This window comes from Paralichthys olivaceus, chromosome 10 (assembly GCF_024713975.1).
Source record: "Paralichthys olivaceus isolate ysfri-2021 chromosome 10, ASM2471397v2, whole genome shotgun sequence".
Classification (NCBI taxonomy): domain Eukaryota; kingdom Metazoa; phylum Chordata; class Actinopteri; order Pleuronectiformes; family Paralichthyidae; genus Paralichthys; species Paralichthys olivaceus.
The window spans coordinates 3,474,664-3,498,777 of NC_091102.1; the positions used below are offsets into that span (position 1 = coordinate 3,474,664).

Sequence of the window (24,114 nt, forward strand, 5' to 3'; positions counted from 1 at the left end):
ACTGAGTGTATTATTCTGCTCACATGCTCTGACACAAAGTGACATATCTAATGAAGCCGAGGAGACGGTTTCACACAGACACACTTTGACTGAGTGGGGCAATAATTCAGCTTTATCTTACATCAGGGGCATTGAAAGTCCAACCTCTGGGCCACAGACTCAAAGCTGTCTGCTCTGATCCCTGAGGATTATCCTCTGCTGAGGAGTACGGCCCCGGCAAGATGTTTTATTTGGCATCGACAGGATAAAAGTTTCCGACCTCATCTTACATCGATGTTCAAGAGACTCACCGATCAATTTTCAAAGTTTTCTCATCTAAATGATTGATTCTATTCAAGTTAGAAAAAAGTTTGGGGCTTAAACCTGAGAAAGGTTTGTCGGATATTAGACATGACACTATTGTTGAATTGAAAATCAATGTAAGTACTTTATATGCAATGGCAGATACATTTCCCCTGATTTTCTACTTATGATATACATATTTATATCGGAAAAACATATTTTACAATATGTTTAAATGCATAGTCTTCTCTTCTGTTCATCATTTGCTGAGTACGTCTAATTTGCTGACAGTAAATTAAACAACAACTATAAACCACATGTGGGGGGATGGTGTCATTTAGTGGGTTTGTGTTACCATCTTTACTGCTTTAATTGCCCCCCCCCCCCCGCCTCCTTGTATGAAATGAAAAGCAGAACATTTTAATTAATTCCCCATCTTTTAAAAAGATGAACTGCAGGTGTATATTGTGTTCTTAATTTCCCGAAGCTGAAAACCTGGTTTCAAGCTGCTCAGCTCAGTTTCCTCCACCACACTCATCAAACACTGTTTTTATTTCTAACAAACCACAGATCGAGACGCGTTTTTATCTTTTTGTCGGCTGTCAGGTGGTTGGTGGATAATGAGACAGCCTGAGGACGGGGTGGAGACTTATTGAGATCAAAAGTAGCAGAAATGTGTATTTGTGCAGCCGCCTGACTTTCTTTGAACGGACCAACGAGCAAAACTACCAACGAGGTCAAACTTTACACACACACACACACACACACACACACACAAACACACATGCACACACTTCCTCTGCCACTGTCAACATCCTCTGCAGAATGAATGATGTCATAAGCAAAACACACAGTTCATGTGAGCAGCTCAGCGGAGGAGCTTTGAACAGAGACAGGAAGTGACTGTGTTTTTCTTTTTAAAATAAAGTTTGCAAAGTAAAATACGTGTCAGTGTGACAGCTGTTGTTGTCATAACAACAAAGAGCAGCGGTAGCTCTGCTGGTGCATCTACTTATTTATTTTCCATTAATTATTTCTGCCTCCTCTGGACAAACAATTTGTCAGCTTTGATTTTTCCTTGTTTTTGCGGGGGGGGGGGGGGGGGGGGATCTGACAGTTTTCCTCTGTGGCAGTAAAAAAAAAACAGCAGAAGAAGAAGAAGAAGAAGAAGAAGAGGCTTCTAAAATGTCAATGTTTACTTGTAAAATGTGTTTCCTTCAGCTTTTATTGCCTCTTTTCTTCGCTGACACATCAACCTCACCTCAGACCACAGGAAAAAACTCTCCACTGTATATTTAGGCTTTTTCTTGAATGCGCAACATTTTGAAATGTGCATAAACAAAAGGCAGTTTGGGGGAGAGTAAAGAGGGAGGGAGGAGGAGGAGGAGGAGGAGGGAGAGAAGAAAAGAAAAATGGGCAGAGTGCTGGGTGAGGAGAATGGGAGAGCTGGACACTCGCCAGGTCACAGGGCTTTATCCCTGAGCCAATCCGTCTGCAAACACTGGCTCAGCAGGACACACAAACACACACAGACAACACGACACAGTGCTGTGTGTGTGTGTGTGTGTGTGTGTGTGTAATAACAGCCTGTACAACTAATTTCATTCAGACAAACATCCTTTACCGTCCTCTTATCCTTCAAATTATGATTATGGTTTGTTGCTGTGAGTCTTTTAGTCTCTCTATTGTTTCCCTATATCTATATGTATATATATCTATATCTATATCTATATCTATAGATATATATACTCTTTGTTAACAGCCCACTCACGTAGTTTTTTTCCTCGAGTTACATAAATGTGAAATATATAATTCGTGTCTCACTGTTTTCGAAGCTAAAGTTGAACTGTGACTTCGACTGATCTCACCGGACGCACGAAACTAATCAGTCAAAGCCATCAAGTTCATTTCCTCATGTATTTTTTTTTTTTATACATATGCAAACCATGATGTAGATTGTGTTTCCTACAACAGTGATAATCAGAGTGTACGTGAAGCGTGAAGAGATCAACGGGGAAATCTCCTTGTAAACTGTAGTAATCGCGCTGCGTGGTGAATCGTGCTGGAGAGTTGCCCTCCATAGAAAACCACTCGTCTTGAAAGATCAGGGCTATGGGCTTCCACAGAATAAGCTCTCTCTCTCTCTCTCCATCACGAGTGCAGTTCATTTGTTCTGCTTTCCTGCCGTGGCAGTCTTACTGCTCACTTTCTTATCTAATCTCTGCCGCCGTACACTGAACGCCTTATTCACTTACTGAATTACGGGCTCTCGGGCGTGTGTGCGTTTGACTCCAGTGATTTCAAATAATGAGGGAAAAGACAATAACTGTGTGTGTTTGGGAGCACGATAAAAAATTTAAAAAAAGAAAGAAAATGAATGAGTGCAGTGATTACAGTGGCTCATATAGAGAATATTGGCAGAAGCTTCAACACTGTAAGAAGTGAAGCAGCGCGTTTGAGAAGTTTTAGAGATATTACTTTTTTATAGCTTCATTAAGTCTTCATCTGATTTGTATTTGTCACTCGACTGTAGATGAGAAGCAAATGCAATTAACTATCTGGTTTGAAAATATGTATTTAGACGATGAGGCAATAGGGTGCCATGTTTGCGGTTTTTGGTTTCTTGAAACAGGAAGTCAGTAGGTTTTATTTTTACCCTGGTTAGATAAGGTTCACCTTCACTTGTTTTGTTTTTGCTCAAACTAATTTTATTCTTTAAATGTTGCTTCCCTTTTGAGCCGAGTCATTCGATGCATTTATTCAGTTTTGTGTTTCCTGATACTTGGTTTACTTATTACATAATGAACGGCTACATCTCTCCTTCTCTTCATCCCTCTCTCTTTCTGTCACTCTGTCACTTCTCTGTTGCGTCTCTCCTCCCTTTTTCTTCGTTCCTTTGTTTTCCTGCCTTGTCTTCCTCTTTTTTTCCAACTGCTGTGACTACGAGGAAGCAGCTGTGCTCCACAGACAATTACATAACACAGTGTGTGTGTGGAGGGGGTGGGTGGGGGGGGGTACAGGACGGATGGCAGCACAGACAAAAGGAGGATGGAGTGATAAAAGAATGAAAAGAAAAAAAAAAGAAGCTCTTCCCTTTCCTGACTAACTTTCGTGTGCATTTGTTCATCTGGACTCATTTCTTGTGTCGGCTGGTGTTTTCGTTCGCTCTCATCCTTTCCTCCGGTTGTCCCCTCGCCGCCGCCCCACTGCCGTCCTACACACAGAGTTACTGGGCTGTGAAATGTGAAAAACCGCAGCATGCATAGCAATTTATTATCTTGTCAAACTTCCCTGGGCCAGCGTCATGCCACGGGTGGAGAGAGAGAGGGACAAAACAGAGGGACAGAGAGAGAGAGAGAGATGTTTGAAACCAGTTTATCCAACGGTGCGTGGTGAGGGTTAACAGGTTAGCGAAGAAAGGGCCGGGAGAGTGATGGTCATGATCAGTACCTTGTTTCATATATTGAGAATAAAGGTGTAGGTGTGATAGGTAATAAAGTAAAAGTATCTCGAGTTCTTCATCTAGAAGAAGTGACAGCATCATTTTTCAAGTGAGAATAAACTTCTGGTGCATAAAACAACGCTTGAGATAATTTTCTGATGCTATTTGAATTTAAACTACGCCTGCAGCGCGTGTTCTAAACCTGCCTGTGTGTTTGGCCTGAGGTGAAGCTGGTTGAGGTTTTGCCACCAAATTTAATGGGTTGTCTCTTCCACCAAGTTTAATCCTGCAAACCAATAAAAAAAACTGAACAGGGTGAAAACATGGAGGGAACATTGTCTGTGAGTCAAATGTTCAGATTGAGTTATTGAGGCTTCGGTTTAAACACAGTATGTGAATGTTAGAGATCGTAAAAGCAAATTCCTGAAATGTTGCTGCTTGTTGGGTTTCATACTAAACCTGTCAGAAAGTTCTGCTTCTGCAGGAGAGACAGAATCCAACAGCAGTTAACTGGAGGATTGTCTGTGGAAGAAGAGTGGCTCGTTCAGATTTGTGAGATTCTCCTCTGTGGAAACACTGACGATCGCACAGGAATAGATGGAACGCCTGATTCTTCATTATAGCAACCGAGACGTGCAGGAGATGCAACACTGACAAAGTGCCCTCTTGAGAAAAATGCAGGGCGGTGGGTTGCAGAGCTGGCTGGTCGAGTGGCCAAACAACAGCACAGCAGATAAATCAATCGGTTTGAAAATGACTGCACACACACAGAGAATGTAAATGAAGAGATGAGATGAGAAAGACACTGAGAGAGAGTTTAACCTCCTCTTCGTTTATCACCTCATTCATCCTCCTGTTTTTTCCATCATCGTACTTTGGATTGGCCGTGCTTTGAAATAAACGGATTACTTCTAATTGGGAAGTTTCTCGGTTTGCCATGTCATCCACACACACGCACACACACACACACACACACACACACACACAAGCCTATCACATCATTCTAAACCTGCATGGATGCAGCAATTACACGCACAACATGGGCTCCAACTGTCAGAGGCAGCCAGACTGATGGACAGGTGAGAGGAAGGAGAGGGGGGCGGGTGCTTCCACGTGTTCAGCCTCGATGCAAAGTACCTGATAAAAAAAGACGAAGAGACCAAAGACCGAGAGCAGCTCGATGTAGGGACCAGAAAGGAAAAGATGAATCTGGTTGTTTGTGAGCATGTGTGTGTTTGTCTGAGAGTGCGTGTGTGTTTTTCTCTGTCAGTCTGACAGCAAACGGCCAATTACTGTCGAAAGTGGCGGGATGGATCCTGCCAGACCATAGCTTTCCATTAGGGCAGCCAGTGTGTGTGTGTGTGTGTGTGTGTGTGTGTGTGTGTGTGACTGAGGGGATAGAGGGAGACAGAAGAAACAAGAGTGGAAAAAATATGGCTGTGTCTGGTCTCAGTGTGTGTGTTTGTGTCTTTTTAACACCGCGTCCCCACGACGCAACAAACGTCCACAAAACGACAATAATACAAACGTTAGATTTACAGATACTTTTGTTTCCTCGCTGTAAATAAAGTCCCCAAATATTATTAGCCTAGCTTAGCACAAACAATGGAAGCAGGGGAAAAGTGCTAGCTCTTAAATTATCTTTTAAAAGTTCCATCAATTTCACATCAGACTTATTTACCTGTTGCGTCTATGTGGCTAGCTAGCTGTAATTAGCTATTAACTTAAAAAGTCGAAGCTAATCAAAAGATAAAGCGAATGCATTCGCTCAATAAATCCACCGCAAACAGACACCTTAACTATTCGCGGCTTCGTAAAACGTCATTGCTAAGCTGTTAGCTAACATTGCTACATGCGAATGTAGCAATGTTATAATTCATTCGTGTTTGTGTCCACGTGATGATTATGATAATAATTCAATCTCTCTTTAGCTCCGCCTTCGTCTCCTGACACAATACATGTCGCTGGACGTGTCTATGAATCAGAGAATAGTGATTGACAGTTGATATCGTCCAATGGGTGCAGATGGCAGGTGTAGGTGAGCCCTTTTGTTCCGAGTCAGGCTCCGCCCCCCCTCAGTCCCTCCAAACATGGTAACATCTGACTATTAAAAACAAAGATGGCTCCGGCCAAAGTACTAGACTCATTGTCTCAAAGCAGCAGATCCCAAACCAGCGGGGGGTTGACTCTTAAAACTTGATATACGACAACCTCTGTGGAGCTTAGCTTGTAGCTCCCTCTGCTACATGCTAATTCTGGCTAAACATGTCTAGGACCAGTCTATGTGCTGGACGTGCAGCAATGGAAGTGATATATAGATATATATATATATATGTCTTCTCGTCCAATTCCTGGTAACACCACAAACAACCACATTTGAACATTTCAGAGTGTCCCCTCGAAAAGTCTGGAATTGCCTCCAATTACTATTCATTGCCACTGGTTGTTGCCAGGGCAACGACAAACGGGAAGTCTAATACACAACAACTCTCTCGCTCATATGTCATTATAGCCACTCACACAAAACAGGTGCAATCATTCACTTATGTCCTGCGTCACAATGGCCTGGCTGTCAAATTCCGAATGATAACCTACAGCGTGCTCTCATATCTGTAATATGATTAACTGTTCTGTGAGAATAAAAGTGTGGATACACTGAGTGGAACTGATTTCTCCCAGAGAAGCTCCACCGTCATGTCTCCAGGCAACAATTTCAACAGCCTTTCCAGCCGTTGTGTGGAAAATGAGACGCGGCATCAAAATCTGAACACCTCTCAATCAATTAGCAACATAATTACAGAGCACAAAAAAATAGGTTAGACTACAGGGGACGACTGCACGAGCCGCTGGGACTAAAAATAGGACGAGACAGTGTGGATTTGTGTCAGTAAGACAGTCAGAGAGCAGCTACGCAGTCTGGGCTTCATTCAAGACCACATGGTCTAACCCCCTCTCTGCATAAGCACAATGGACCGACCCAGCACCATCTGAGGTAGATTTTGTCCCATGCAGGGACTCACTGGGAGACTTTTAATAGCATATTAAGGTGATAACACACTGCAACACACACTCATACACCCACACATGACGCTGGAGATGACTTCCAATTAACAGCTGCATTTATCGAGCTCACAAGGGAAACTGAAGACAGAAATGTTTTTTTTTAAATTCTTTCTTATTCAATTCTGCTTCAAAATTGTTTTTTAAAACCTAAAATTAGACATTGAAACTTGGGAAAAATGGCAATTTCACTCCACATATCCACAGAGGGAATCACTGTAGTTCTATGTTTTTTTGATATACCATTAAAACGAGGATTAACATGTGAGATAAAGGTTAAAACAGTTGGTGGGCTCCTCTGCTGGGTACTGTATGTTCTATAGTGGGTGATGATACATAATTCAGCAGGATTATCTGCAAACAAACAGTGGCAGATACGGATATATTATTTAAGAACAAGTCACTAGCTATTAGGCATGTGTCCATCTTCCATGGCTGTGTGTGTGTGTGTGTCGATCAGAGCAGATATAAAAACACCATCAACCTCCAGGATCCAAATACTCAAAATTCTCCATCATCAGCTCTGACTGAAAATCAAAACTCACTCCACTCTCCCCTGCAATCGTGTCTCCCTCAGAATCTGAGCTGCCAGTTTAGCAGAATGACAGCACGGAGCCTGCACTTCATGCAATATAACAGCATCCAGAGCTTAATGGAAAGTTACAGGGAAAAGACTGTTTTCTAAAAAACCCTGCATCTCAAATTAAACTTTCCATTTTTGACATGTGCGTAAAATAGACATTTTAACAGGGCGAATAAAAGCTTTAATTTAATCCTCATGAGACCAACGTGGAGTCCTACATCAGAATATCCTCCTGGTGGATGTTCCCAGGTCATTCAGGAGACGGTCATCCTCGATGGTCATTCATCATGAGGTGGGGATTTCACGTGCTCCTGCTTTCACTTTTAACGATTAAGGGGGTTAATTAGGCCTTAAGTGTTTAAGGAGCATTAATTGTGTTAATTCACAGAGCGAGGGAGGGAGGGAGGGAGGGAGGGAGGGGAGCGTAAATATAAAAATGGATAGAATGTTTTTACGCATTTTTATCCATCTGTGCCATTTGTGCGTAATGCTCCTGCTTCCTCCCTCTTCCCGTGTGTGTGTGTGTGTGTGTGTGTGTGTGTGTGTGTGTGTGTGTGTGTGTGTGTGTGTGTGTGTGTATGTGTGTGTGTGTGTGTGTGTTTCCTCCTGTCAGCGGACCTCGCCGTGCTCCATGTGAGCGAAAAAAAAAAAAAAAAAAAACGCAACTACACGGGGCTGCCGCGTTGCTCTGCGCTGCGCTCCGGTGCGCGCCACTGATGCAAACACAGAAACACACACTCAGAAAACATCAACATCAGAAAAACATCAGAACCATCGCATCTCGTGACATTTTCATCACCAGCTCCAGTTTCCAACCCTTCTCCTCCTCCTCCTCTAGTTTCCCCGGAAAACAAGAAGAGAGAGAAACGCATGAGCGCTGACCTGCTGCCAGTTCTCCTCCAGGGAAGGCATCGCGGAGAAATACCCGGTGTCATGGACGAGTTGGAGTTCCTGGAAAATACTGTAATTCGCCAACACATCCATGCTTGATGCAGGAGGGGGGGGGGGGGGGGGGGAGAAAAAAGAAAAGTCGGTAAGAAGAAGTCCCGAATCCAAAACGATAAAAAAAAAAAAAAAAAAATCTTCCTCTCAAACTTAAAAAGAAGAAATGCTGGATGAAGAGCCCAGCTGGTGCAGGAGAGCGCACCTGAGCGCGTCAATTGAAAAAGAAAAACAGAAAGAGAGGAAAGAAGGAGTTGCTGTGTTTTATTTGTTATCTCTGTGGCTCCTCTCTCCTCGCGGCTCGCTCCTCTCCTCGGTGCGCGCTCGGGGGGTGCCAGATCTATTTCCGCATTGCCAGTCGAGCTGCCCGGTTGCCAGGTTTGCTCCTCCAGCTGCAGACACAAGAGCGCGAGAGAGAGAGAGAGAGAGCGAGAGAGAGGGAGAGAGGGGAGGGACGCACGAGGGGGAGGAAAGGGGGTGGTTATGGGGGGGGGAGGAGGAGGAGCCACCTGCCAATCAATTTCATGCGTGACCTTATAAGGTAAATGGGGTTGATGATGTCACCGGCGTCCAATTAAGGAGGCGGCGTGAGCGAGGGAGTGGGAGGAGCAGGCAGGGATGCGGGGGTGACCATTGGCTGCGGGGAGCTGTCAGTCCGGCCCATAGATGGCAGCGAGGGGGTGAGTTATTTTTAGAGGGGTATATAAAAGCTGCAGCATTCCTGCTCCAGTCATTACAGGCTGCACAGGAGAGGAGGCAGACCAGAGGGCTGCTGCCTGTGAGGACCAGAGCGTGGTCCATGTGTTGGTGAAGCTTCATCCTCACTCCACGTCCACGTCACACTCACGTCAACACAGTGCAGGTACTTCTTCCATGAGGGGCAATTCGATCCCACGCTCCGGCACGCGGCCGTGGGATCGAACCTTGCCCCCCCCCCCTCAGCCACAGTCGTTGGAGTGGAGCTGCCGTGTTGTTGTTGTTGTTTTTGTTTTTTGTGGCATGTGACCACTTCACCGCAGAGACTCCTCCATGTGGTTTCCATGTGGTGACGGAGAGCAAGGAGGCAGAGGAGAGCTCCACACGCCCACCTGTTCGGTTCAGGAGAGTTTAACCCACTTTCCTTTTTATTTCTGAACATTCACCCCTCAGCAGGTTTTATTACCTCAATATAAATATACATCCTCCAGACCTGAACTCACTCCCACCAAATGTCACTGTGTAAACTAATAAAAGTCTGCATATGGAAAAAAACAGCAGTGGAGGAAGGTTTCACGTGTTCTACTTTATCGAAAGTATCATACCACATGTAAAAGCTATTTTAAAATATGGGAACTTGCAAATGAAGATTTTTTTCTCTTCTTCATTTACTTAATTATCTGTTTACCAAGCTGTTAAAAGTAGAAACACACTGAATAAATCTAATAACTTGATAGTTTGTTAGTTGTGGGGGCGTAACACAACTCAACACAACACAAAAACACAGACAAGTGTTAAACAGAATGTCAGAAGTCAAGTTTATTTATATAACACATTTCATACAACAGTTGCAGACTCAATGTGCCTCAAGATTAAGAAGGAAATAAAGTATAATCGCGTGTTCCGCTCCGTCCTGATGAGAAAAGCCGGGAAGCTGCACAAAGAAGGAGCAGTGGGATTTTATTTAAGTGTACGACTCGTTTTAGTTTCACGTTTTTCTACGTTAGTAAAAGCAGCTCTGCGGCGCCGGAGGTTCACCCGTCAGTGTTGATTCCGACTGACGACGCAAGTGGATAATCTCTCCGTGGCTGTAGCTTGTGTTCGTTGATACGTGACAGACACAACCGACTGACTGCTGTCGCCCGCCACCTCTGCAACAGACACGTGTGGGTGAGTGGGTACAAGGCTTTGACCCTTTTCCTCTGCAGATGATCGAATCCATGGCGATAAAGGCCGATGCTGCTCAGCAGAATTCAAACATTATGTCCTGCTGCTCTACCCAGGTAACCCCCACCTCGATGCAGCTGTTGTTGTGACTGACCTCGACAATCTCCCGCTGATTTCTTCACATACACGAAAAGCAAACTCTGGAAAATGTCCAGACTCAATTTTCCAGACATTTTCTATCCTTACAGCTTAATTTTCAGCTTTGATTTCTCTCATTTGTCTTTGCCATGACGACAACACTTCATGTTTGAACTATGGATCCGCAGGCTAACCATCCAAACTAGCATTGTTTTGCTAACAGGCAGCGATTGACCCAAAGCTTTCCATGATCAGCACGAGCTAAGATGGGGATCAGAGCTATTTTTCACAAAGTAAACAGTCATCGTTTGGTTGAAAGTAAAACAAAGTTAAGACACATATGAATCTCAACGTCCCAATTAAAACACAGGGCAAACAAACGTCCTGTCACAACCCGTTAAATAGTTATCGCTGCCCAGGAAGTTGTGTTTTCATTCCTATTTGTCGGTCTGTCACCAGGATTACACAAAAACTGCAGAATTAGAAGGTTGGGGGTTTGGGTCAAGGAAGAAGCCGTTAACTTTGGGAGCAGATTTGATTTCAGGGGTTCAGATTCAGGAACATTAGAACGGACCGTGGCCTTCGTGGATATATTCAGAGAAAATCAAACTAATAATTTTGTCAATCGATTCCTGAAAATCTTAATATCAATAGCAAACCAAATTGGGAGAATAGTTTAGGAACAGTGATGAGCAATGCTGTAAATTGTTTATACGTGTGTGTGTGTATTGATTTTTTATTGCTCACTGATTTATGAAACGGTGATCAGTGTCAGCGATTTATTTCATTTTAATCTTTTACTAAAACAGGTGAACTCATGCTGATCGTAACCCGTCTTTTAATAGAGACCCGTGTTCCGGCGTAAACATGTACAGTTTGAAGTGAACCATTTGATGAGACCAGAGGAAGACGGAGTTTTTATTTAACACTTACATGACTGAGTGAACCTGATGGGCACAGATAGGGACGGCTCCTCTGGGTTGTTATAGCGATCATAAACCCCTTTAGAGGATCAGATGACTGAAATCACTTCCAGCAGCCTCTCAAAATGTTTGATGGCGGCGGAGTCACAATAAACTGACTGTCGTTACGGCAACACACACAAACAGCCTCAGCTTCTTCCTCACGTTTCCTCCATCCACTCGCTTTATTTCTCCGTCCGTTTCTAAACTCTCGTTTTTCTTTCCTTTAATCTCTCATCAAATGTCATTATTCCTTTTATTTATTGAGTTTGTTTCTTAGCTTCTGTCACAGTTTTCTGTAGTTTTATAGTTTTGACATTAGAAACTTTTCCAGAAACCTTCACTTCATATGCATCTCTCCCTTGGACACTGTGTGTGACTGACGCAGCGCACGTCCAGTTGATCCTGCAAATTACATTAATTGACTAAATGAGGGTGCAATAATTAAAAGGTCAAGATTTGAAACTCAAATGTGACGTCCGGGGCCACACGGGTCAAATCTGGACAAAACCTGCAGAGTGATGCGTTCTGGCACTTTGTTTTAGGAGAGATACTCAAAGAAGAGGTGGAAGAAGAAGAAGATACAGAAACTACTCCACCTCCAGGTCAAAGTTGAAAGATCATGTTTGTGTCTCTTAGATTTTTAGCGAACATCTCTGATTGAATGAACACATATATTTAACATAGTTAAAAAATAATAATACCATTTATTTTCATTTGATGCAACTCCTGCAACAGGTCTGGAGCAAGAAAACTCAAAATACAAGACAACTGGTGAACTTGTCTCCTAACTCACTTGTTGGCACAACTTAAAACCACAAGAGGTCCAGTGTGTCGACAGAGGAACTTGTTTTGGTAGAATGTATTATTGTGACCAGTCTGTATCTACCAGAGCTTCTGTTATGTAACAGCCACATGATACTGAGGATTTCCATGTTATTGAGTTTATACTGGCTTTGTGTTGTTGTGTGCTCGGGCTTCTTCTCTTTCTCCCCCTCTCCCTGAGCTTCTCCTGCATGCGTCTCGTCCCTCGGGGACGTCCCGTCGGTCTCGGAGGACTTCGAGAGCCAGATGGCTTCTGGATCGGCTGTTTTCAGGACATTTTCCCCATTGATTTTTTACAGCTCAGTCGGCCACCGGAGCGACAGAGGAAGGAAGGAGGAGGAAGCTGCTGTCAGGAGGAGAGAGAGGAAGACAGTGTGTGTGTGTGTGTGTGTGTGTGTGTGTGTGTGTGTGTGTGTGTTTGTGTGTGGAGTGAAAATGGATCAATACTACTGCTTGCCTGTAAGACCCTCAACAGATTCACATGCAGCATCTTGGTGAGATTCAACATTTAACAGAATAAAGCATCATCCTCATTATCATCACCTTTTATTTTTAAACGAGCAAATCAGTCAGCATTTTCCCAAACAACCGCTCCAGTACTAGATACTACAACTACAACTTATTATATCTACTTTAATTCCTGTACTATTACTCACACTACTCCCACGTCTTTTGGCTGTGACAGGATTAAACCAAGCAATATAATAAATGGTAAAACCACTACCTGACCTATAATTATTGGTTTTAGAGCTTGTACTACTAACATGATAACTACTTATACTACTTCCACCCCATTGATAATACTTCAGCTAATTTATCTGCTCTTACTGATACTCCTAACTACACAAACACTAATACTAATAACACTAGTATTTCTACTTCTACTTGTCCTCTTCTGCTAAAACCATGAATGCAACTACGTGTACTTCAACTTCTACCACTATGATAAAAAATACTACTGCTTCATCTATAACTACTTCAACCTGTAACAAGACTGAATGTTTTTCTAATGCTACTGTTCCCAGTACTATTACTACCATTTTGATGTACTGTGAGCCGTTGTCCTACTAGTACTTAAACAAGAATGAATGCTACTATGACCACTGTACTCGTACTCATTAGTAATACAGACAGTTCTACCGGTCTTAAAGTGGATGAGTATTACTACAGATTTACGCTAATACTCCTCAAACTATTGCTATTGTACTGCTTCAAATTCTACCATTAGTACTACTTCCACTCTTTCTTCTGTAAGTACTGCTACAAATGTGCCTTTGTTGTATGAAGATGGAGGGAGAGAGAAAACGAGAAATGAGAGAAATCATTAAAAAGACAAAGAGGATTAAGACGGGGAAAAAAGAAACAGACTAAAAAGGAGCGAGAGAAAGAATTTCATGGTAAAATGAATCTCCAGTGTAATTCCATTTCTGGCTAAAACTGCCGAACACCATAAGAGGAGAAAATACAAAAGCTGCATTTCTCTCTCTCTCTGTGTGTGTGTGTGTGTGTGTGTGTGTGTGTGGGCCGCATGTTTCTAAACCACACAACCTTTTAAAATCTGGGCATTGGTGCCCAAGCTCCACACACACTCAGTGTTGTAATCTTATTATTGTATTGTTTTGGCACAGAGAGGAACTAGAGGGAGAGAAAGAGGAGGAGGAGGAAGAGGAGGAGGAGGAGGAGGAGAACTGGTGAGAGGAGAGAGGGAAGGATTCTTATCGCTGCTTTTAAATAATCTAATCAGGGCTGGAACTTCAGGATGTGAAAACTCAGGCTGGGATTTAAAGTCAAGTTGTTCGGTGGCACTTGGGTCAACACAGAAAAGAACACCTGTAAAAGAACCCCAGGCAGGATGATGGGGTTGGCAGAAATAACCAGATGTTACTCTTTCAAGACTAAATGTCATGTTGGTTTTCACATGTAATACATTTGCTTCCAAATCTCAGAAATGTCCTTTTTCCTGATTTTGAGAAATCTGCAGACTTGGTTCCTCAGAAAAGATCAGTGGCACATAAACATGTTCCTCAGGAGTGTGATGAGCATCTGCTACTGTACGGATCTGTGCAGAAGGCGCAGCAACATCTTTTATTGTAATCCTAACATCGCTTTAAGCCATAAAGATTTAATTGTTTCAACAACCTTTATTGTCTTAACATGTACCGTCGTCACACTTCTGTTGTTTTAGCTTCCTTTTTCAAGTAAATTTCTTTGAGATGCATTTTATGTCATAAAACATGTTGTATAAATTCATTTTATTGTTAATATTATTAATATGATTCTAACTTAGCAGTATTGATATTGGGAATCTCCAGATGATTCACTTAGGAGATGATAGGTCAAAGGTCAACGTCAACAAAAATAAAGTCCAAATAACTAATTTTTCAAGATATCCTCACAAATAGACAAAATCTATATTATGACATACATGAAATCCATCGTCCCTCCACTGCTTTTTATTTAATCTTTAAGAACTCATACAAGAGTCTTGGTCGATATTTACAGATATTATAGAAACAATAGACGCGAGACGGACTGAGGAGATCTGAAGCTTCTGTGTGTTTGATAATCAGTCAGACTGTGACAGGTCCGGGAGATTAATAATGAAAGGCCACTGAACACGCTCGACTCTGAGCTCAAAGGAACAGACCTGGAGATGATTGTAACCTACACACCTCGCACATAAAAGCCCATTCCCATTAATATCCATTGATTTTCTGGTCAGAAAGGAGCTCATATTAAATAACTGAGGACAACGTTCGACAATAGGTAGTGTCAAGTTGCTAGGCAACCCCCTGTATCCCCACATTTATGAAAACAGAAAGACATCCATCATAAAGGGTTAGTCCGTCTAATTTATGATGTCATTTACACGGGAACAGAGCTGTTAACGTAGAGAAATGGGCTGAACTCTGCAGAGAACTGGTGGTGGCAGTGGAAACTGAAGGGCTTCATTTGAAAACCAATTGTGTCACTGCAGGCCAACTAGGCTGTCTCCATTTAGACGGCTCCATCACACGTATCCTTCCTTTCCCAAGCAATGAAGGATCCCATGGGTAGCTTCGGGCCAAAGAAATAAATCTGTCAATGTTTGCAACTCCACCACCGACTGATACAACACAGTTGTTTAGACAGTGGCCACTTCACGACTACAGGCTCCGACTGTTCCTGAAGGCTGAAGATGTTGTTTGCATGTAAACGTCCCGGAAACAAGAAAAAAGTGATGATCACAGGTCAAATTCAAGAAGTCTGAAAAAGTTCATCCTGTAAAGAACCCTGGAGCTGACCTGAGGCTCTTCTGTCTCCAGAGACACACAACAAACAAAGGCCTCCTCCTCCTCCTCCTCCTCCTCATGTGTGACCCTGAATCAAGGTGGACGAAGAACCACACAACACAAACTCTGTCGCTCTGGCTCCGACCGAGGGAGGCGACACTGACTCCATGTTCTGAGAGTCAGATCACTGAAGCAGACGTCAGGATGCAGTTTGTGTTGAGAAGCACGAGGAATAAGAAGAATCAGTCGTCAAGACAAAACAGAGGCTCTTATCGCTGCAAGCGCCATTTATGTTTGTTTTATTGTGAAAGTACACCGGCTGGATTCATAGAGAGGAAGTTAGGAAGTGAACTTTTATTGTGAAATGGTTCTGTTAATAATGAACGAGCTACGGCCGGGAGCAACGTGGTCACTACAATAACCATAGACCGTAAATAAAGATGGTCGACACAAAGTGAAGCCAAAGCATCTCCCTCGCCCCCTGGTGGCTGACTGCAGTGTAGGTCATAAAGCCCCGCCTCCATCTTAGCCGACCAAACTAAAAATATACTTTTTCGTCAAAGATGGTGACTGTGGGCAGTTTTTCATTTCTGGGATATTTTGGCTTCCGTGCTCGTTAGCGGGAGGAAGCAGAGAGGCGTCGTCCATTTCATAAACAGGCTATGATTAAAACAACACATTCATGATGTCGTCTAACAAGATGCTGATGTGGTTTCCACCTTCAAACACTGGCAGGTCATTGAAACACTGACGACATTAAAACAGACGGATCTTGTTTTAGGAGTTTGTTTTTTTCTTGCAGTTTGAAAAAAAAAAAAACCCCATAAAAACAGACGGATGGATCATGTTCACCTCGTTAGACTGAAAAACATGTCACATGATAGACGCACAGACATTTCAACAATATACGTCAGTGAGTGACGCTGTCGGTCACATTACATCCAACAAGTCCAACAATTAGTGTCACATTTTGCATAAAATTGCAATTATATCCAGACAATGACAATAAACTATATAGATTAAGATGTACTCAGCCTGTTGTTCCTCTTTCTCACACACGCAGACACACACACACACGCTAAACCCGCCTTCCTGCCACTAAACACAACACGTTTCCCAGCCTCCACTCGCTAAACATGTAGCTGTGATATTTCCTGTCTGCTCGCCTCCTCCTCTCATGTCTGTGATATTTTTAATAATGGGGAGGAAGAAGCAATATATCCTGGAGCTGAGGGAGCGATACAGGGTTAAGCATATTCTGCAGCTAATTGCGCTTTCTGCTTTTTAATAAAGAAAAACCACATGCCTGCAGGCCCGCGTGTGTGTGCGTGTGTGTGTGTGTTTTCATTGCCGCACCAGGCATGAGCAAATAGTTGAAAAGAGAAATACCTCTTGGCTTTGTGTGTGCAGAATTATATCCCATGCTTCGTGTGTGTGTGTGTACAAATAGCGACTGTGACCATCAGGGACCTTTTCCCCATTCTCGTTCACTTGATACTGAATAAGCAACTTTACAATTTCATTATTCTTTGTTAAATTAACCGTTAAAAACCAAAAACATTTTGAGTTCACACTGATAACGGAGTAAAAATCCTCACATTTAAGAAGCTGGAATATTTAGATCCGCTGGACCGTTTTATCTTTCCCCTGATTATATTATCGATTAATTCACTATTTCTTTCAGCGCCACCTTTAAGTGTTAAACTCAAAGTGTCCTGGTGCATTGATTGAGATGAATTCTGAGCGTGTTATCCCGCCTCTGCAGCACAGTCACTCTGTTGACTAACTGCTCGTGAGCTACATGTGGGTTACCAGTGTTTGTCTTAGCAAATCATTTACACAGCTCTTGCAGGCGGACAAGCTCATAAATCAGAGAAGAAAGAATAAACTATGAACCGTTGTTTATAGCAGAGAATACAGAGGAGAGAGCGAAGGGAGAGAGCTGGAAACAAACTGTCAAAGCAGCCAAGATTTAATATGACATATTGGTTTGGAGTTTTGGAATCTAAAGAAAACGTACCTGAGCTGTGCTGGGGTTATAAATTAAAGCACCCATGTGTTTGTTTGTTCAAATTATTTGGTTTGAAACCCGTTAAAGTCCGCTGAAGTTCCCTCTGATGTTGCTGATCATGACCCCTTGAACTTGCAACGTAGCCGCTCTGCAGTGAACACACAGCAGACGTGCACGTGACGCAGCCGTGACACGCTGCGGCCCAGCGAGGCCTGGGAAGTGTTTCAGACAGAGGCTGAAAAGAGGAGCTGCAGCAGTGGACCATATGAGGACAGTGATGCGTTTTCTGAACGTGTGTTAACATTTTAAAGTAGTAATTTGAATTATCGACCTGAACGTGAGCAGAACGCGTCTCTTTGTCATTAAATACTGATCACGATCATCACATATCTCCTGTACAAGCTGCACGTGAATGGAAAAACGCCAAGAGACCAGTAGTGTTTCTGTACATTTGCAAAAATATAAGGAAGCTTCATGAATCTCAGAGATTTAAATATGAAATGTTTGAGCTTCATTCAGTCTTTGCTGTATTCACTCTTTCACTCGTCCTGCTGCTTGAAGGACACGAGTCATTTCAGACTTCGACTCCACAAATAAAAACCGTGAGGCTTTTCAAGCTGCTCTTTGTGTGGATTGTAGCTGCTGCACTTTCACCAAAGGGGAGTAATAAGTGTGGGAAAGGAAAAGCCATGAAACTGAATGGTGGGTGGATGTCGGATGGTTGAAGAGCCCTTGGAGACATAATGTTCTTTATGAAGCCATAAAACAAAAGGCTGCTGCTTTTCCCTTCGCCACAATGACCTTCGCTTGATGACCAGCCCTCGTCACCGGCTCTTTAAAGACCCAGGTAATGGATGTTTATACATACCAGACATATACTAGCACATCGTCATCATCATCATCATCATCATCATCCTAACCCTGCCACATCACACCGGGCAATAATCTGCCCCGGGCGCTGGGGTTTTTTATGATTGACAGATTCGAATAAATCTCCTCATTTGGATATGCTGCGAGAGGAATTAATTACCAGGCAATTGTGTCTAACATATTAATTTAGAGGAGATTATACAATGCATTAGCTTGGCAGTTATTAAGCATGGTTATGTACGCCTGCGTTTGTGTATTGAAATCGCACAGGCGGAAAATTCAGTCCAATTTGCCATGCCTGGCTCCAGCTAACACGCTGCTGTGTCTCTGAATCCCTCCTTCCTTCCTTCCTTCCTTCCTTCCTTTCTCACATCCTCTGCTCCTTCTCTTCTGTTCCCTCCTCCTGTCAACCCCCCCCCCCCCCCCCCCCGCCCCTTTCAACATCTAGTCTCCAACATCTGAGTGATGCAAGTGTGGTGAAACACGAGGGTCATAACCGGAGCAATGAGCAGAATGAAACTTTCACCTGACAAAGGTTTCAAAGGTTTCTCTTTGAGAAATGTTGTTTTTGTTTCCTCCTTCATCGCAGCCTACAGCTGAGGTTTCCACCAGGATATCACAGAAACTATCCATCGTCATCTGGTCATGTTACCAATGCTGAAAATAAAATGACATGAGGCAACTCTCTAGAATCCCAAAGTTAGTAATTCGCTGCTTGACGCAAATCCTCAGTCAAGCGCCATCTTGGTTTTTTGAAACCAGATGTAACCATATTTGGAGGAGCAGGGGGTGGAGCCTGACCGAGAGTTCGAGGACCCTGCCCGCCCACTTACCCCTACGACCTGCACCCATTGGACGGTACCATCGATCACACTGGCAATGCATTTTGAGATTAATCGTCTTAATTCGATTCTAAATCTGATCATAAATTACAAACTGAGCTTCATGCTGAACCGAAGAACACTAGAAACTAGAGAGTGAGAACATCAACTATACTTTAATTTATATAAATATTTACTGATGTTACAACTCAAGTGAGAAGTAGAATCATTTTCTCAGACTTTTTTTAGTTTAAGTTCTTTTCGCAACCAGTGGAGTCGCCCTCTGCTGGTCATTCTAGAGAACATAGATTTCAAGCCCTTGTGCTTTGTCTTCACCCTCCTGACTCAGATTGTTCATCCATTTCTATTTTTGCATTTTAGAAGCAGATGTGTTTGATTCTTATCCTCATTGATATGAATGGGAGGGACAATAAAATATATAGATACATGTTTGCAATATAATCTAATAAATAAATGATGCGATAAACCTGCGAGCTGCGATTACACATCGTGTGGCTGCTTTTACCAATTCTGATACAACATTTTCAAATTCAAACATTTGTGTCCTGAAGCATTTTAGTTCAAAAAGAATTAATTTTGCGTAACGTGACGAGAGAAAAGGTTCCACACTGTAAAGTGAAGAGCTACAGTTCTGCTGGTTTTCATGTTCCCCTCCAAAACAACTGACAAACAAATGAAGGTATAATTGGAGGCTCTGCTCACACTGAGAGACGACTGCTGCATCACTGAATAGATTAGCTGTTTGCAGGCTGTTGCTATGGCGGTGTACTCTACTGGGATGTGTGTGTGTGTGTGTGTGTGTGTGTGTGTGTGTATGTGAGAGGGTGTGTTTAGTCTTTGCTGTGTGTTTGTGAGTTTCCTATTATGGAACTGAATGCTTGCTGTTTTCCTGAGTATTCATCTGTGTATGTGTTTTGTATTTTCGGTGCATTTCTGTGTTTTTGCAGGAATACGTCTGAGTTTTTCAGTCTGTCTTCTGTGTATATATTGTCTGTGTGTGTCTGTGTGTGTGTGTGTGTGTGTGTGTGTGTGTGTGTGTCCCTGGTGTGCTGCTGGTAAAGCGTGGCGTGTTGCTCTAACAGGCTTGTCCTCCATTAGTAGCTCAGCACTGGGCTTAAAACTGGGAGGGAGGAGGAGAGATGGACATGCGCGCACACAAACACACACATCCATGAACACGCAAACACACACATCCATGAACACGCAAACACACACATCCATGAACACACAAACACACACATCCATGGACACGCTTCTTAAATTCTACTCGGATTGGAGCTAAAAATGACAGCCAGTGAACCTCACTGCAGCAGAGCTCAGTTTGTGTGTATATTTGTATGATTTCACACAAGTTGTGATATCAAACTGTATCAAACTATCAAGTATGTTTTACGTTACACAGATGCAACACACGCGTTTCATTCTTCTCCTCGTCAGAATAAAGTGAGCGGACAAAAGAACATGTAGATATAGACCCGTTTGTGAAGTAATACAATTAATGAGCATCAAAATCTAAAGTGACCATAAAGTTCAGCTGTAAAAACTGAACATTACAACTGTCCAGGATTTCTCTCAGGCTGCATATATACTGTATATTTATATATATATATATATATATACATACATACAGTATATATACCATGTATAAACATATATTCTTCATGAATCCGTTATTTACTGACAGCGAGGGAGCTGTCAGTCACACACACAAGGACAGTTCATCACGCCATTAGAAACACAACGACCTCCCCCTGCTGAGTGTGTGTACGTGTGTGTGTACGTGTGTGTGTACGTGTGTGTGTACGTGTGTGTGTGTACGTGTGAGTGTACGTGTCAGTCTGGGGTTTGATGGACAGAGGAGACGTCTCATCTCTGTTTCATGTGGAGAGAAGTGAGACGCAAGAAGAAGGATCAGCAACAAAGAGATAACACTCATCAGTCCTCCCTCTTATTCTTTAAACCTTTTATATATATAATATAATATAATATATACACAGTGTGTTTGTTTGCATTGGCGATGAATGACAGATGAAAGAGTTAACAGAGTTAGCTCCAAACCACAGATGTGTTTCTATGGACCCCCCCCCACCCACTGGTTGTCTATAAGAATCCAGTGCAGCTGCTGAGAAAGAAACATCTATAGATCCTGTCCTTTATTCACAGAAGAGCAAAGATACAAACATTTCAGAGCAGCGCGGCCTAAAATATAAACCAACTACGAAGTCACTCATTCCTCCACAACTGTTAATGCTCACTGGATGTGTAAAGTGACTCATTAATTTAAAAAAAAGAATCAGATCAGTATTTCTTACCAGATTCAGGGACTGAGAGTCTCGTCGGCAGGATCCTCCCAAAGTGTGTGGACAGATCTGAGGGTGAGAGTCAGAGTCCGACCTGAACAAAGCAGATAACAGAGCAGTGAGGCCCAGACTATTCTCCATTAGCTCTAAATGCTAACTCACTTGATAAGTTAAAGGACCATCATCAGTGCTTTTCACCTGTTTTTCTGGGCCTGAGGCAAAAGGATCTGAAGAGGATCTGATGTGTATTTAAACTTCCTGGTTGAACCACTTTCCAGGAGAGGGGGCCCAGATTTGTTCGTCTCTTTTTGATCAGTTGATTTTAAATTAAATTCTGTTTTTAGTTCTATGATCGCGTCTTGATTTGAGAACTGAATCAAACAAAAAGCAAATATCTGTTTGGCCACGTCGTCTATTTATCTGTTCATTTATCATGAACACCTCTGTTAGTGGATTAGTCCACTGCAGTAAATTGCAGAGGGGTGTTCGCGTGAGGTTTTAGTTTCATAGCTGCTCATTAGGATGCAGAACATTTGTGCTCACACAACAGTCATGCGTATCAAACATTCATCTTTGAGTCATTATTAGAGATTTGTGAAATTCTTATGAAGGAACTCATTCATGATGAATCTTTGAGAACAGCTGATTGTAGATAAATGTGTTTGAAACTTGAAGAGAAGCAAAGAAAAGCTTGGAGACGAGAGAGAGGGAGAACGAACGTCTCGGCGTTGCAGGAAATGAGAGAAAGAACTTGACCCTTTTTGTCCTCTACACAACCACACACTCCTACACACACACACACACTTCCCAAAGGTTAATGTGATGCTAATGTGGCCTATAGAGGGTGATCATTTCCAGACCTCTGCTGCTCTCCTCACCTATTTATAAAAACTGTTTGCAGAGGCTGAACAAGCGATTCAGTTCTTCCACTGGACTAAAAGTTGCAGCATCACAAGTTAAAGTACGTTCGAGTTGAAGGACGTTCAGCCCCTAAAGATGTTATTGATTGTATTAACCTCTAATGTGTATTTTGAAGCTGTAGATTGTCCTGGTGCTTCTCAAGTCAAAAGAGAAAGAACTATATATATATATATATATATATATATATTTAACAGCCAGAAGAAGTTGGTGCTCAGACACAGGACGTGAACCTCTGATGCATCAAACTTGTTCCTGCACATATTTATTTTCCCACTCGCTGAATAGAAACAGCTCCACACACACACACACACACACACACACACACACACACACACACACACACACACACACACACTGGCTCTGGGCTGCCTATAGAGCACAACCCAGCTCTCATCTCTCTCCATCTCTCATCACTATTTTTATTTCTCACCGACCTTAATACATTTCATCTGTGAAAGGAAGCCGTTCCACTGTGTCATATCCTGGGAGGTATCGATTTATCCTGCCTCTAATTGCTATGCAACTGCCAACTGCTGCAGTGTTTGAGTTTCGCACTGGAAGATAAAAAAGACTGTGGCCCTTCATTTGGGTTTTCTGCCCCGCGGCTGTAAATCTGTTTATATTTTCTTCTCACTTCAGCAGCCTTTAAACACTCGGCTCCGTGTTTTCTTCTTCTCACGTTAATTTGCAGTCTCTCAATTTTGTCAAGTTCTGCCTGGAACAGATCTTTGTGCCTATTTGAGTCATTATTTTATTTGTTATTCTTTATGTTCTCTGCACTTTATAGTGAAATGATTTTGCCTGTAAGGAGAAAACAAACATGAGATTTTGGAGGCAGCAACCACATAATCAAAGGAAGATCAAATAAGAAATTAACTTTATCAAATTTACCTTCTGGAGATTTACTTTGACTTGTTCTAGTTTTTTTACTGGTTAACATACTTTGTCAAAGTACTGTTATACTTTGTTGTTGAGGGAGCCACAAATTAAAGCTTATTATTCGTAGTTAACGCCCCCTGGTGTTAGATCCTCATTCCAAACCAGACTGTTTCTCATTAACTCACTTTAGCTCCGTTTCTCGTTGCGTTCTCATTTGCTTAATAGTATAATCTCTGTTTTGTGGGCACCTAATTGAATTGCCTTGATGTGTTTATGGGAAAGAGGGAAGAGCAGTTATTACTGCAGTGTTTTATTGTGGGTTAGGACACTAATTGCTAACTAACAGCCAGCTAGTGTTGGACTCTAATTGTGAAGAACAGTGGAGCAAGCAGGGGAATAGAAAACTAGGTTAAAATCGCAGCGTAAATTGGCAGAAGATAAATATGAATATGAGCTAATGAATATAAATCCAAGAAACGCACAGAGGGTGGTTGAGTTGAATTTAGAAACCTGAGATAACTGGACATCAGCTGAGCTTAAGAAAAAACTTTTAATGGAAATTAAAGATTTAATGTGTCAAATTATCATCCGGGGAAAAAGTAATAAAACAGAGAACCCTGAACCGAGTGATCTGTAAAGTGGGAGCTGGAGGAAAACACCGGTTAAGTAGAAAAGAACTAAAAACAAGAGAACTTCGAATAAGAACTACCTAAAATGTACTTAATGTGTACTTTGGCATTTTAGTTTTGTCCACGTCCCATCCACTTACATGGAGCAGGCATGGTTTATGAACAATACTGCATTAGCCACCAGGGGGAGACACTTTGGTTTCACTTTCAGGAAGCTGTCATGTCGTCCAGCCGCAGCCTGAGACGCTGTGTAAGAACAGGCCTCGTCGTGATCTCTCTCCTCCGCAGCTTTG

General features: G+C 42.5%; 1 protein-coding gene and 1 long non-coding RNA gene across 2 annotated transcripts in view; both read right to left on the minus strand.

The window, feature by feature from the left end:
- klf7b (Kruppel like factor 7b) overlaps positions 1 to 8,722 on the minus strand; it is a 52,119-nt gene extending 43,397 nt beyond the window's left edge. The window contains exon 1 of the mRNA XM_069532932.1: positions 8,250 to 8,722. Coding sequence (XP_069389033.1) covers positions 8,250 to 8,351 — 102 coding nt within the window. The 5' untranslated portion in view covers positions 8,352 to 8,722. The remainder of the gene's footprint in view (positions 1 to 8,249) is intronic.
- A 335-nt stretch (positions 8,723 to 9,057) lies between these two features.
- LOC109640882 (uncharacterized) lies at positions 9,058 to 21,490 on the minus strand. Its single transcript, XR_011244411.1, has 2 exons — positions 21,405 to 21,490; positions 9,058 to 13,927 (listed from the first exon to the last, which is right to left on the minus strand). It is a non-coding gene; the product is annotated as an uncharacterized lncRNA (long non-coding RNA).
- Positions 21,491 to 24,114: the final 2,624 nt, after the last annotated feature.